The sequence below is a fragment of the Mastigoproctus giganteus genome, chromosome 8, assembly GCF_048544385.1.
Source record: "Mastigoproctus giganteus isolate SK-2022 chromosome 8, ASM4854438v1, whole genome shotgun sequence".
NCBI classification, from domain to species: Eukaryota; Metazoa; Arthropoda; class Arachnida; order Uropygi; family Thelyphonidae; genus Mastigoproctus; species Mastigoproctus giganteus.
In genome coordinates this window covers 158,668,461-158,683,533 of record NC_143582.1, presented here as the reverse complement: position 1 = coordinate 158,683,533, position 15,073 = coordinate 158,668,461, and the positions used below count along the sequence as shown (strand labels likewise).

Sequence of the window (15,073 nt, the reverse complement as noted above, 5' to 3'; positions counted from 1 at the left end):
TGTCTTCAAACACGTGCCCTCGCGCCAGACAAGGGTGTCTAAGTATGGTATGGTGTTGTCTGACTCTAACTCGGTGAATTTTATGAAAGGCGACAGAGAATTGAGGTGGTCTAAGATTCGGTCATCTGAATTTCTGGGGGTAACCACGAACACATCGTCCACATAGCGACACCAAAAGGTAATGGGATCTGGTACATTTGTAAATGCACAACCCTCTAATTCCTCCATCGCGATGTTTGCCGTGACCGAACTAAACGGGAACCCATGGCTGTGCCGTGTACTTGTTGGTAAATGGAGTCATTGAACATGATTGCACCGCCTGTTAAGCAGTCTGAGGGCAGTGGAGATATCGTCTTGTGTTAGTTTGGTTCTGCTGCCAAGGGTTTGGTCGTTATCTAAGAGTTGCTTTGCACATGTGATGGCAAGTTCTACTGGGATGGAGGTGAAAAGTGAAACTACATCAAATGGTGCCATGATCTGATCTTGTGAGATGGATATGGTTCGGATCCATTCTATGAATTCACTACTGTTGGAGACAGTGTTAGTAGTCTTATTACTAGGGGAGAAAGGAGCCCTGAGACAAACTTAGCTAATTCATAACTCGGTGAGCCACAACAGGAGACAATGCGTCTTAACAGTGTACCTTCTTTGTGAACTTTTGGTAGTCCATAGAATTGTGGAATCTAGCAGCCGGAGGCACATAGGTGATTACGTGTTGATTCTGTTATTTTCTTCTGTTTAAGCAACTGTTGACGAGGATGTTCACTTTCAACTCCCATCATTCCAAAGCTTTTATGGGAGGAACGGTTAAGGGTTGGTAAACAGAGGTGTCCTGCAAAAATAGCAAGGCTTTTGTCTCGTAATCTGTGCAATTCATTACGACTATTCGACGTCTTTTATCTGCCGGTAGGATGACGATGGATGAGTCTTGTTTCAGTGTCTTAAGGGCAGAAATTTGTTTGTGATTGAGATTGGAAGAAGCATGGTGCAAAATTGCTGCAGTTTTTAGGTGAATTGTGTTTGCCATATCTTCAGGGAAACATGTTAAATGCACTTCTACGTCTAAGGCAATATCAGTGATTGATGGGTTTCTTGGGAGAACAGCAAATTTCATACCCAGAGTCAACAGGTCTACTTGTTCTGTAAATAACTGTTTGTTGCTCAAGTTCAATACAAAACCTGTGCAACTTGTGGAAGGGGTATTATGCTGATGACAAAATTGACGGGATTCACCAATTAAAGCATCGAACTTACGTTTTTGATGTGTACAGTAGCATTCAGATTCTCTGACGGCTTGGCAGCACAAGGTATGGATTATATCGGTGTAAACTGGATTGGGAACTAGACTTCTAAGTTCGATCACCAGGGCTGATCGAACAGTGGATGTCAAGTCCACCCTGTCTTCGAAACAGCAATCCTATTGACAAATGCTGGCAATGTCCACATGCATCACAGCCACAGGCTTCAACATCCAACAATTAATCACGCACTTCACGTACAAGATTGGCAGTATACGCCCTCATGCTCCATTCTTAACTGTCAGTTTAACTGAGGAAGGTTGACAAAACAACCAAAAGCTTTTTTGTTTGTATGTATCTAATCTAATATATGTATATTTCCTATTATTAAACTTGTCACAATCTATTTTTGTATCTGTTTTCACTGTGTTACAGTATGGAGCTTACTCAACTGGCACACATTGTGGCCTCTGTTACGTCTAGACACATCTGTGAACACATGCACGGTGTTATAGCAGAATTGACTGTACTTATAAATTACTATAAAGCAGGAGTTAAATCACAAGTGTCTTCTACCTAGCCACCAAGCAGCACAAGTGTGATATAACTACTGTTAAGGGAGCCTTGGTGACTAGAACACGGATCGAAGAGCATTCCACAGATTTTACCACCATGGAATGGTCTTCCCCGTTCACTGGACATGAACCCTGTGGAGCATCTTTGGGATGCTGTAGAAAGGTCCGTGGTGGGTTGCCCAAACTTTAAGACTACAAACCTGTTGTGATATGTTTGGGTAGTATGGGATAAAGGCACTCGCGTTGCAATCAGGAATGCAACGGAATTATGGACAGCGGTGCAGCAAGCATGGATGGAAATACCTGTGGAACACTTTCGTGAACTAGTGGACTCAATGCCTTGCTGTGTGACTGCCTTTATCCTGGTGCAAGGTGGCCCTACCTGTTACTAGGTTAAGTATCCTGTAATTTCTGTCTGCCTAGTGTATAGTAACAATGAGTCAATGCTTGTGGGGTAACAAGACAACAGTTTGGCTGTAGGTGTGGCTAACTGGGTTAATACTGCAGGACTTTACCCAAAGCAGTAACAAATGCAAGTTTGCATACAGTCTTATTCTTATGACAGTGAAGTTACTTCTAGTCAAATGTCAACCAGTGTTCCTGTTTGGATCTCTGCAAAACAGTGGCTCAGAGTAGCACTATAGACACCTAAGTATAAATAAGTAGTACTTATCTTTATGATGACTTCATAAAATCCATCAAATCTATTTTACAATCATCAAAAGAACTTGATATTACACAAATATACAATTTAAGAACCACAGTCAGTTCTAGTATTACATGCACTTTTGCAACGCAAATTTGCACTGATATATTAGGGAAAAATGCAAGTATAATGCGATTTTCACGTTGCTTCATGCACGATTTCATCTGCAAATAACACCAGGTGAATGCAAACCTAGCACTAAGCTGAACTTAGTAACTTATGCAGCAACATATACATGAAGCTTAAAAAATGTCAAACGTCAAATGTGTGAGAGCCATTTCCCATTTGCTGTATTCGCAAGATAACAGGTGATACTGTAGGCCAGGGGTGGCCAACTTAATTTGTGATGTGATCTAATTTTTTCCTTCAAAATGTGCCGCGATCTACCATCTCAAAAATTTCATTGCACAAGGTTAAAAAAGTTAATCAACACATATTGAAAAATATTGTTTATAAATTTTAAAATTCAATACAATTCAGAATTCTTATTTTAAATTCATACGTATTTAAAATTTTAATTTATGCGAAGTTTGTGTCTTCATGTCATCTGCCAAGCTTTCAAAATCAGGGATATACTGTGATAAGTCCAACTGTAAAGAATCTTCTGTATGCAAGTCCGTAAGAGCACAGTGATTCTTTGTTTGTTTCAAATACGAAAAGGCCGATTCACATAGATATGCGGAACCAAAACAGGAATTTAAAAGTTGACAGCATTTTTTTACATTTGGGTACTTTTCTCGGCAAACATATTTCCAAAAGTCTTTTTCTGATGGTCTGGCTTTTAGGAAGATATTGTTTCGCAATGTAATAATTTCATTTTCAAGTAATATTTTCTCCATGTGAAAAATCACAGCGATTTTTTTTCTGCAATTTGTTTCGTATCTAAGTCGGCATTAAATGGATAAGAAATATATTGAACAATGTCTTCAATTGTTTTAAAATCACTGAATCTGGTTTCAGAATCGTCCACAACATTCTCAATTTCAGAAACCTATTTCTCACTATTAAATTCAAAAACAGGATATTTTTGCAAATGATCTTGCATATTTGCAAAATGGTCAAATTTTTTTTCTTTGAGATCCTTAGTCATTGCCAAAAATTGATATTTATATGCAGAAATACTACTACTTAATCATGTCACCCACATTTTTATTTTTTACTTGTAATTCCAAATTCAGATCACTTAATTTACTGGTAAATTCTGCCAAAAAAGCCAGATCGCACAACCACTCCATATCTTGTAGCTGCTGATAATCAATCTCCCCTTTGATCAACAAATTTTTTAATTTCATTCAGCGAATTTCGAAATCTCTGTAGAAACGTACTCTGACTCAGCCACCTCACATAAGTGTGTAATGTCAGATCTGGTTCTTTTTCAAGTTGCATTTTGAAGTCTCCTTTGAAGAGATTGTCCTCTGATGGAATTCACGATTTTGACAGCTATGTCCATAACACTTTTAGTATTTAATCTCTTGCTGGCTAACACTTTTTGGTGGATGATACAGTGGTAACTCAAAAAATCTGGGAATTCGTCATCCTTTTGGCACAATGCTATGATCCATTAAGATGCCCTGTCGTTGCTTCAGCTCCATCTGTTGTTATGATACAAGCTTAAATAGTGGTAATTTATTTATTTATTATTATTATTATTTATTTTTTTTTTTTTCAATATTAATTTTGAATGCGATAAATATATCAGGACCTCTAGTTCTTTCTTTTAACGAAATGATACCCAGCAGTTCTTCTCTAATGGCAGAATGAACGAAAACCATACGAATAAAAATGAGCAATAAAGCTGTATCACTGACGTTTGTAGATTCATCCAGTTTTAAAGAAAGGGACACACAGTTAGTAATATGAGCATGCAATTGTTCACTCACATTTTTGCTCATTTTTTTGATGCATCACATCACAGTATTTTGAGATAATTGCAGATCTTGAAGAGCACTTTTAATTTCATTTTGTTGTGTGAATTTGGATTGAATTTAATCTGGAATTTAAGTTCTTTTAATGTATTTTTTTCTTAGGCAGAAAATCCGATTGGTATGTATTCAGGGAGTGCATTGAAGTGCCTTTCTAAATTTCCTTTTTTGGGTATAGCCACAAAAGTATTGCAAATCAAACAACATTTTGCTCTTTTTCGTAGTATTTATTTTAAATCAAAGGGTATTAAATTAATGTATAAGTACTGTCCAGTTATTAATATGAAGTAAGCTAAGTAACATACAGCAGGCCCCCATTATAACGCGGTTCGCTTTACGCTGATTCGCTATAACGCTGTTTTTATATTATAACCCGTATCTGACTATAACGCTCTTTTACAGATTACATTTTTGACATATTAACGAAATCGTTTCATTTGATGGAGTCGATAGCTTGAAAATGAATAGCAAAACAGCATTAAAACATTTCCCATGCCGACTTGAGAAATTTTCCCACGCTCAGTGAAATTTTCTCGCATGCTAATTTAGTTTCAGTACAGTGACTTGTTACGTAGTTCCGAGATCAACATTTTAAAAAATGATCAAGTGTATTGCTTGTAATATTTGCGTTATATGCATTTATCCGAAGTCTAGTCATCACTCAGTAGAGTATTAGACATCGTGCGTAACGGAAAGTTTACTTGAACATTGTATCATAATTAATTCAACCAACGTAGTTACATTTTCGAAGAGCTAATAATGACTGATAGGAATGAAAAAGCAACAACGTTTGGGCGCAGTACGAAGACTATAAATGTAAGAAAAAGACTGAATTTGAAAATTAAATTAGACATTTTGAAGCGAATCGATTCCGGTCAATGACAAACGGATGTGTGCCATAATTTAGGACTTGCAACTTTAACTGTAAGAACAATTATAAAAAAATAAAGAATTAATTTTTGCAGCGGGAAAGATAGCTGTTCCACTGCAAGCAACTAGGACTAGGCCGGCTATTAGGATTGAAATGGAAAGACTAATTTTATTGAAGATAATATTCCAATGCAGAATTCAGTTAAGTTAAATATTTAAAAAAAAGAGAGAAAGAGATTAGCCAATATGATGATCTGAAGAAAACTCGCCTAAAAAAAAAAAAAAAAAAAATGTGGAACCATTTAAAACTGGTAAGGGCTGGTCGAATAGATTTAAAATCCAGGGAGAAGCCGCAAGTGCAGATCAAGGAGCCGAAACTTTCAAAAAAGAACTTGTTAAAATTATTGAAGAGGGGTATTATGTGTTACACTTCTCAACAAGTTTTTAGCATAGCTGAAGCAGGACTTTTGTGGAAACGAATGCCTAAAAGAAGTTTCATATTGAAAGAAGAAAAAAAAACATGCCAGGTTTCAAAGCGGCGAAGGATCGGTTGACTTTGTTGGTTGTAACGCTGCGGGGGATTTAAAATTAATACCCCTTTTAGTTTATTTGGAAGAGGGCCAAAGTTCAACTCAAAATCCACACATTTTTCATGATTAAATTCATCAATTAAATTAAATTCATTATTTTAATTGGAATTTTAAATTTACTTTTGATACGCAAGTAGTTACCACATAATTATATGTATGCAATGCAGAATATTTTATATGTGCAAATATTTGAATATTAAATATTTTGACCGACATTTGTGCATCTTTTCATTACTGTTTATTATTCATTAGGAAATATCCTATGGCACCGACCGCAGCTCATAAATACATATGTTACCTTATGGGAAAGCGGCGCTCGCTTAGCGCGGATTCACTTAGCGTTCTGTTTTTCCGGAACGGATGATCAGCGTTAAGCGGGGGTCACCTGTACACATGCTCTCCACAATGTAACTCCATTAATTTTCACTAGACAAGCCTAGTGGCTGCACGGCAACAAGAGTGGTCATGTGGTTCAACGGATTTGTAATAAACGTATGCAGTGGGGCACATAATAATAATATTTAAATTAAAATTTTGACTAATCTATTTTTTATATATATTTAAAATCCGTCGTGATTGACTGGTAGATTGCGATCCACCCCTGCTGTAGGCCAACTCATATTTTCAGGAGCTCACATTTTTCTGTTCAAACAGAAATTTCGTGAGGCATGTTAGCACAAACAGAGCACATTTATGGAGGTCACTACCATAAAACAATTTGCAGTTCCTGGTTTGTTGGGCTTTTCTGTTAGTTCAATATAATTATAAACAGGTAGTAAACTCGATCTTAGTGCATTTGCGATAATACCGATGGAATTCTGTGGGTTTTTACATTATTATGGTGAAATGTGAAATCTTCGATCATATAAAAAATAAATAAATTTTCAAACTTTTCATTCCTATTTTTTAAGCTTTGTAAACTTGTCTCACTTGTGCATCCTGTGTTCGTTATTATTGATTGCTTATCTTTTTTTGCTGTTTTCAATTTTATGATCCAAAAAAAAAAAAAATGTCTGTGAACAGAAATCTTAATCAAGCAAACTTCATATGTTGTCAAGGTAAAGTGCTATAGTTATTGTAATATTTATTTATTTATTAGAAATTTAAAATGTTTAAACCTGTGTTAGCAGTTTTATTGGGTTTCTAACTTTTTTAGTGTTTTACTTACCAGACTGAACATTTTTTTTTTGAGTTCTCTCTCCCTATCCCTATTTTTCCCATAAGTTTAAGTTTTTAACACTGAGATTTTTAGGAACACATGCACTGTGTTATAGCAGAACTGACTATACTTATAAATTACTATAAAGCAGGAGTTAAATCACAAGCGTCTTCTACCTAGGCCACCAAGTAGTACAAGTGTGATATGTCAAGGGAAAAGAGAAAGATTACTAAATGGAAGGTGGCAGTGGTCATCATATACTGATGTGGGATCTACTTAAATATATAACTACTGTCAAGGGTAAACAGAAGGGATTAGATTTTGTAGATGGCCGCATGGTCTTATACAGTTTTTAAATTCCTTTCAGTGGGCCAACTTAAAGATATAACTACTGTCAAGGGTAAACAGAAAGAATTTGCTTTTGTAGATATGATACATATAAGGCTACATGGTCTTATACAGTTTCTAAAATTCCTTTTAGTGGGCTAACTGATAAATGTTTCCAACTGCAAATTTTAAATGCAGTAACAAAGTACATTTAAATGCAGAAAAGTAACAAAGTATTCGGGGAAGTAATCAGTGGAGCTACTATGCTTTTTGTATAAAATATGTTATTAAAGGTTTAGACCAAAATGGATATCATATGAACTGATGCAAATAGTGAAGAAAAATGCATAGAGCGATTATAAGTTGGAAACAGTGGACATAGAAGTCCACTGTTTCCCACTTATAACCTACAATAATAGTCTGCAGTCGTCACTAGGGGGGGGGACATGCAAAGAAAAGTAACAAAGAAATCTCTGCATATGCCATATTGGCCCACTAAATATAATACATATAGCATAACTATTGATAATTCAGTTTATCAGGTCATTGATAAACTGAATTATTCACGCGTAAAGCAATTTTTACCAGAAATAAACCAAGTTGTAACTGGGAGCTGAATGATTTTGTGGTAACTGAGAAGCAAGTGGAAGAGAAATTTTTGAAGCTAAAAGTAAACAAGATGCCTGTGAATTATGGTATCTATCCAATTATATTAAAAGAATCAGTAAAAGAACTAAGCAAACCTTTAGCCATGATTAAGCATCCTTGGATTCAGAAGTGCCTATAAATTGGAGATGTGAAACTGTCTCTCATATCATAGGGGAATCAAAGGACAATGTGAATAATTTCAGCCCTGTAAGCTTGCCTTCTGTTCCAGAGAAATTAATGGAAACAGGGTTCATTCTTGGGCCCCTTAAAGGAGTATTCCAGAATCATATTGATAAGGAATGCAATTGTGTGGAAATCACAGAATGGATTTGTTAAGGAGGAGATGTTGTGCGACCAATATGATTAGCTGTGATGATACAGGAACTGGATGCAGAAAGTAGTTTTGACATCATATACTTTGATTTAAGTAAAGCTTTTGACAGTGTTCCACATAAAAGACTGCTGTACAAATTACAGCAGTGTGACATTAGAGGCAAGTTACTGCTATGGATAAAGCGATGGTTCAGTGGCAGAAAGTTATAAATAGAGATTTTTGGGCCCAGCAATGAATCCTCGGGGATTCATTGCTGGGCCCCTTACTGTTTTGATATTTATCAGTACCAATGAAGACGCTTCAAGCTTTAAATTTGCTAATAATACAAGGTTAGGCTTTGTTAATGATAAGAATCAAGGATTACTACTGCAACAAGATGTAAAGAAATTAAGCACATGGGCTGAGATTACTGCCACCTAGGGGCAGCAGTAATTCCAGAATAAGGCGGGACTATCCTCGAGGTTGTGAACAAGAGATCTCAGGGTAATTGTACAGTCCAACATGGTTTTCTGGGCAGTATATACAAGCTGCTAGAACAGCTCATAGGATTTTGTTAATGATATACAGGAATTTTGCCAGTAGGAACAAAAAATAATTTACAAGGAGGTGATTATCTCATTGTATAAGGCCACATCTTGTCTGGAAGTCTCATTTTAAGAAGAGTGTGGATTTCTTGGAATGAGTGCCATGAAGCACAACTAGATTAGTCAAGGACACAAAACGGTGTTCTTACCATGAAGAACTTCAGTTCAGCAAATTGCATTGCTTGAATTACTAGATACTAGGGATTGTCTTTTTCCCGGATTTCGGTAATCCCGGGATCCCAGGATTATTGTAGGTGGAATTAAAACTGAAAATTTCACAGCATTTTATTTATTCACATATATATATATAATTATATTTTATATAATATAAATATCACATATATATTTTATATACAAAAGGACCTTTCAGCTTCTACACTTGTTGGTGGTATGGATTCGAGAGCATCCATTAATTTTAATACATTTGTTGTTTTTTCACCAGTTGCCTGAAAGATTTCAAACTCCTTGGATATATTCTTTGTAAGTGATTGACCTTCAGCTTCATGTTGTGAGGGTCTTTAGAAACACATTCAGTTTGTTTTTTGATTTGACGCGCCAATTTCTCACAAAACATCTGCTGTCTTTCGCTCTCACTGTCACACTCTTTCTCGGAGTCGGAATGTGACGAATCAGTTTGCCACGATTCAGAAGAGGAAAACCCAAGACGAGTTATTTTGCTGTAACAAACAAGGCTGACTTGCTTGGAAATGGTTGCAAATTGGTTTCTACTATTTTTCTATTTCTTTTGTAATATGTTTTTCCAGTTTTTATATACTTCAATAATCCAACCAAAGCTTTTTGCCTTCTCTCATTTTCCTTAAAATTAGTGCTTCCTGAACTTTTCTTGAAAAGATAGAATTTTGCTCAGAAAGTTCTTGTATGATGAAAGAAAAAACTCCCTCTGCAGTAAGAAGTATTGCATCACAACTGCAAAGGTTTTGCCATCTGATTTCGACGGGTTTCAACGCATGCACAAGGTCATTAAGAGCTGTATACTCTGCTTCACATATTGGATTTTTCATGTTATATTCAATCATTGTTTTTTTTTTTTCAATTTGTGCTTTTAACTGTAAGAATCGAGTACTAGGCTTAAATTTTCTTGCTTGAATGAAGATTTAACATAATTCTGAAAAGCATCATTTTTCGAGGGAGACTTTCACACAATCGTTCTAACTTTATTAATGATATTAGCTATGTTTAATGCACCGGAGAATAGGTCATCTCTGAAATCACTTTTTTGTTCTCTGGATTGTTTTCGAAGCTTAGATTTGAATCATAATTTTCCGTTTCATCCTCTTCTAAATCTTTCTCGCTGTCTTCAGTTGTTTCTACCTCAATTACACCTTCCGAATCATTCCGTCTCTTGTATAGAATGTCACATATTGCAAGGTGTATACCATGGGCATAGCAAAGCTGATGTTCACAATCTACCAACTGTCCGAATTTCACCATAACACTCACCCCATCCATTAACTATACGCACGCAACTATTGATAATTTAAACGTCAATAACTTCTATTTTACTTCTTCAACCATTTTTTTTGGCATTTATTCTACCATTAATAGCAATCATTCCTAGATTCCAAAATTTGTCTTTATGAACATTGATATTTAAATAACGTTTGTTTTTAAGCAACGAATATTCGTCTAGAGAAAGGCTGAATCTCTTACCATTTTTTAATGATTGTTCAATTTTGTTTATTATATTTTCTTTTATAATATTATACTGTTTATACACTAATTGCATAAAATGATTGGGATTTTTAGGAAGTAGGAAATCCATCTACAGCTACAAGCTTTGTAATGATTTCTTCTTTTGTGGCTTTCTTTAAAAAACTAAAAATGTTGGCTGAGAATGAACACTTTTTAAACATTTCGAAGAGCTTTCTACAGATTCGTCCCCTGCAGAAAGTTTGAGGTTACGATCATTTGCCGACGTAGGTTTCTCAATAGAATGTTTAGTTTTTAAATGCCGAAGCAAGCCACTTATAGAAAAACCTCTACATTTGAGTATTGCACCACAATGACTATACTTTGCTTCTTCATTATTATTATATTTAATGAAGTACTGCCAGACGAATGTTTTTGATCCCTCCATCATCACAAAATATTAAAACAAAATATATATAAAGTGGCTTAACTGCAAGAGGATCTTTCTAGGACAAATGACATGTATAATCGTGAACGTGTACGAGAGCTCGAGTTGACTCAGTCGAGACTCGAGAAATGACGATGATTACATTACAGAGATATGTAAGAAAGTGCTGGCCTTTCCCTTTATACAAAGGGTACTAGGAAAGTTTTGCAATACAGCTTTGTTTATTTAATTTTTTCAAAGTAATTTCCTCTACATTCAATACACCTCTCCATCCTCCGAAACCAATCTTTAAACCAGTTCTGCCAAGTTTCACTAGGGAGTAAAGCACACTCATTGTCCCAAGCCCGTAGAAGGTCCTCATCACTGGAAAACCGCCTCCCTTTTAGCTTCATTTTCACATGCGGGAACAGTGCAAAGTCGCAGGGAGCAAGGTCTGGACTGCAGGGAGGGTGCTCGAGAAGTTTCAGTCCTGTCGTGGTCAAATATTCGGTGCAGGCTTTGGCGCGGTGAGCTGGAGCATTTTCGTGATGGAGGTACCAGGTGTCCATTCTTGACTTTGGCCGCAGGTTCTTCATAGATCCAATGACTTTAGGCAGGCATTGTTCAGTATACCACTTAGCTGTGACTGTCTTCTGCGTGTCCAAAACGACACGTTCCACAATTCCACTCGATTTGAAAAATACAGCTATCATTTTCTTCTTTACAGATCGGGATTTTCTGACAATTACGGGTGTGTCGTCATCATCAAAGACCCAAACTTTGTTTTGAGCCTTGGTCGGCAGATCGTAATAGTACAGCCAAGTCTCGTCACCTGTCACGATGTTGTTCACATACCGAGATTGTCCCTTATCAAACTTTTTTAAAATCTCCCGGCACCAAGTCACACGTCGTGTCATCTGCTCTTCATTAAGTTGATGCGGCACCCAGAGAGAACAAATTTCTTCACGTGCAAATGATCTTGCAGAATCGAACGAATTGCTGGTGCATTTAGGCCCAAAGTATCCTCTATCTGTTGGTAGGTCACTCGCCTGTTTTCGTCAAGCATTTTCCTCACAGCAGTAACGTTTTCCTCCGTAACTGACGTTCGTGGCCTTCCCGGCCTCTCAGAATCCTCCAGAGTGAAATTTCCCCTTTGGAATTCTCTATACCACCTGAATATCGTTGTACGATGTGGACAATCATCATCTAGTGCAAGAGTCATTTCTTCTAAGCACTGGTCTATGGTTAAACCACGCACGAAATTATACCGCAAAACTGTCCTTATCTCATTTCGTGACCACGATGCCATCGCAAGCACTTTACACTCTCACTACTAATGAATAACTGAGCCCATCGACTTGGCGCAGCGGCTACTATGCACGTATGAACATGTCTCAACATGCAGCAACAAGCAGCTTCCTGTGATTCATTGTTGTATCATATTGCAAAACTTTCCTAGTACCCTTTGTATATATGTTGCAAATGTAATGTATGAAAATAAATACAGTATTTTTCTAAATTAAAATAATACACATCTTTATTGCTGAAGATATCTCAAATTATGAAGAAACTATTTATCTTGCCAGTGCACGATGATTGCATATATATATATATATATATATATATGCAATCAATATATATTTATAATGTTTTATATATATAAAATTGTAAGACTGTAAGTATTGATTATTAAAGTTAGTAATTCAGACCGGGAAATCCCACCGCAAAATTCAACCAGGATCTGAAATCCCAGTATCCCAGGAAACAATCCCTACTAGATATCCATTAGGAGAACAGATTGAAGTGTTTAAGACTTTAAATGGATTGAGTTAATAAGTGCTTATGGCATTTTTCTCTCTTGGAAGACACATAAGGGGACATAAATTGAAAATAGGATGGCTATATGTTAGATGAAAAACATCTGCTGCCAGCCACAGTAATTGATTGCTAGAACAAACTACCATCTGGAATTGTGAAAGTGGGTAGTTTGAATAAATTTAAAGAGGAATGAGGCAAGTTAGTAGAGGGGATGGACCAATGAGTTGTATAAGCTTGCTTCCTTGCCTCGTTTGCTACTATTACTATTTCCCATATAATTGCATCTCCTATGGTACTGTTATAGATGTCCAGCTATGGTCAACACCGTAACTGTGCACAGTACAGTTGCAAAATACAGCCAGCATGACCATTTACTAATAGGAGAATAAGTCAATAGCCCCCAGAACTCCAAAATATCTTTCTTGCTGTAGTCCAAGGCAAAAAAAGCAAAACTGCACACACTACTACATCTCAATACTGTATTATTACATTATTTGTAGTCAGTAACATACAGCTTTAATATATACAGGAAACTAAAATCATTATACATTTTGTAAAAACATCATTTTAGAATCTATAAACGTTAAGAAAGAAAAGTTGACATTTCTCTCTTTTAATGCCATCACTACTATTTCATAAGTTAACACAAATTGTTCGCACCATGTAGTGTTTTCATGAGCCAGTGACCAGTTTGACGTGTGCACTTAGAGCTACTAAGAGTGAAGAGAGATAGAAAACTGCTGTGGGTACAACTAGAAAAATGTATGTTAAATGAGTCATGCTCTAGTGCAGTTAAAATAGTAATTTAAGTTTGGAATTTGTATTTTCTTATTTATTTCTCCATGATTTGTTTATTTACATGCATTTCTCTAGGTTGTAATTGCAAAGTATAGAGCAATTCTTCAAAGTTTGTTAAACTGAGCCTTCAGTTAGCTGATTTCAAGTAGTGTTTTTACAGTGAAGTTTTACCTACTGCATAGTTGAGGTGCAGTAGGTAGTATGGTTTTTCCAGGTCCCCAAGGAGAATTTCCTTCATAATATGTCACAGGTGAGTAGGAGAAATTAGGAGAAATTACTGTTGGTCCAGGATCCTTTTGACCTTATTTTTAGGGTCTTTAAAAATGTGCATGATGTCCTCCAATTTCCTAAATCTGGCATTGACTATAGTGCCCTTTACTGATCACATTTCTTGTATAAAATTTTGAAACATGAATGATAGGAAGTTGACTCACTTTTTCTTTTTTTAAGCCTTTCATTTCACATCAGTTAATTAAGTTTACAGATGCCTAATTTCTGTTAGTGCAATGGAATTTCAAATTTGTGCAAATATAATGTGTGTGCACCAGTATCACACATTTATTTTTAGAGTAATTCTTTTCCCATATCTTCTGTTCACCAATTTACTAAAGTTTTTAAAAATTTCTGAAGATTTGTATGTTAGTTTACTAGAAATAAATATTTATTATTTTCCTACATGTAATGTTAAAAAAGGGTCTCCAGGACTGTGTAAGCATTTGTTTTTCATTACTGTTAAAATGATAAAAGAAAGTTATTGTAATTCTTGTTTTTGTGTATATGTATAATTATATATACATACACACAAATTTGTTCCTTTTTTTTTTTTCTTTTTCATCTGTGTGCAGAGGAGGTACAGAGCTTCGAATATGGCGAGCTATCCAGGAATATCGACATCATTTGCCACAGTTCCAGTGCTAACTATTAAAACAAAAGTAAATTACTACCAGACATTGGATGACATCAGATCAGTGTACTAAACCATAAGTGCCTTGTATAGAATTTCACTAAGTGACCTGCAGCTAACAATTCTGTAATAATGTAAATTCTGTACATCATTGTATTTTTGTTCTCTCCTCATACCTTTCAGCGAGAATTAAGTAATAAATAACTTAATTAAAAAAAGTCTGTCTCTATTAAATATTTTTATGCTTATTAAAGAAAAAGTAACAAGAGTTCATCCTATCTCTTCCAGTTCATAATGCAGCTGCAAATAATTTCTCAGAAATATTTTTTCCCTATGAAATACACATGGATAAAACAGATAAAAGTGCATTAACTTTTTTCCCATTGTTTATGATAGAAATATACTATCCAATAATTTGAGATCATGTATAACTGGGCCATCTGTCACTTTTTTTTTTCCCAACCTTCTTTAAGGTAGAATTCAGACTAGACTATTCAAGAATTGAATGAAATCTTAAAGTATT

At 35.7% G+C, this 15,073-nt stretch overlaps 1 protein-coding gene across 6 annotated transcripts in view; it reads left to right on the top strand.

Annotated features, from left to right (window-relative positions):
- Positions 1-14,731, top strand: part of Ask1 (apoptotic signal-regulating kinase 1) — an 843,483-nt gene extending 828,752 nt beyond the window's left edge. For all 6 annotated transcript variants that reach the window (XM_090379009.1, XM_090379010.1, XM_090379014.1 and 3 more), the window contains one exon: positions 14,492-14,731. In XM_090379009.1, coding sequence (XP_090235135.1) covers positions 14,492-14,564 — 73 coding nt within the window. In that variant the 3' untranslated portion in view covers positions 14,565-14,731. The remainder of the gene's footprint in view (positions 1-14,491) is intronic.
- The last annotated feature ends 342 nt before the right edge of the window (positions 14,732-15,073 follow it).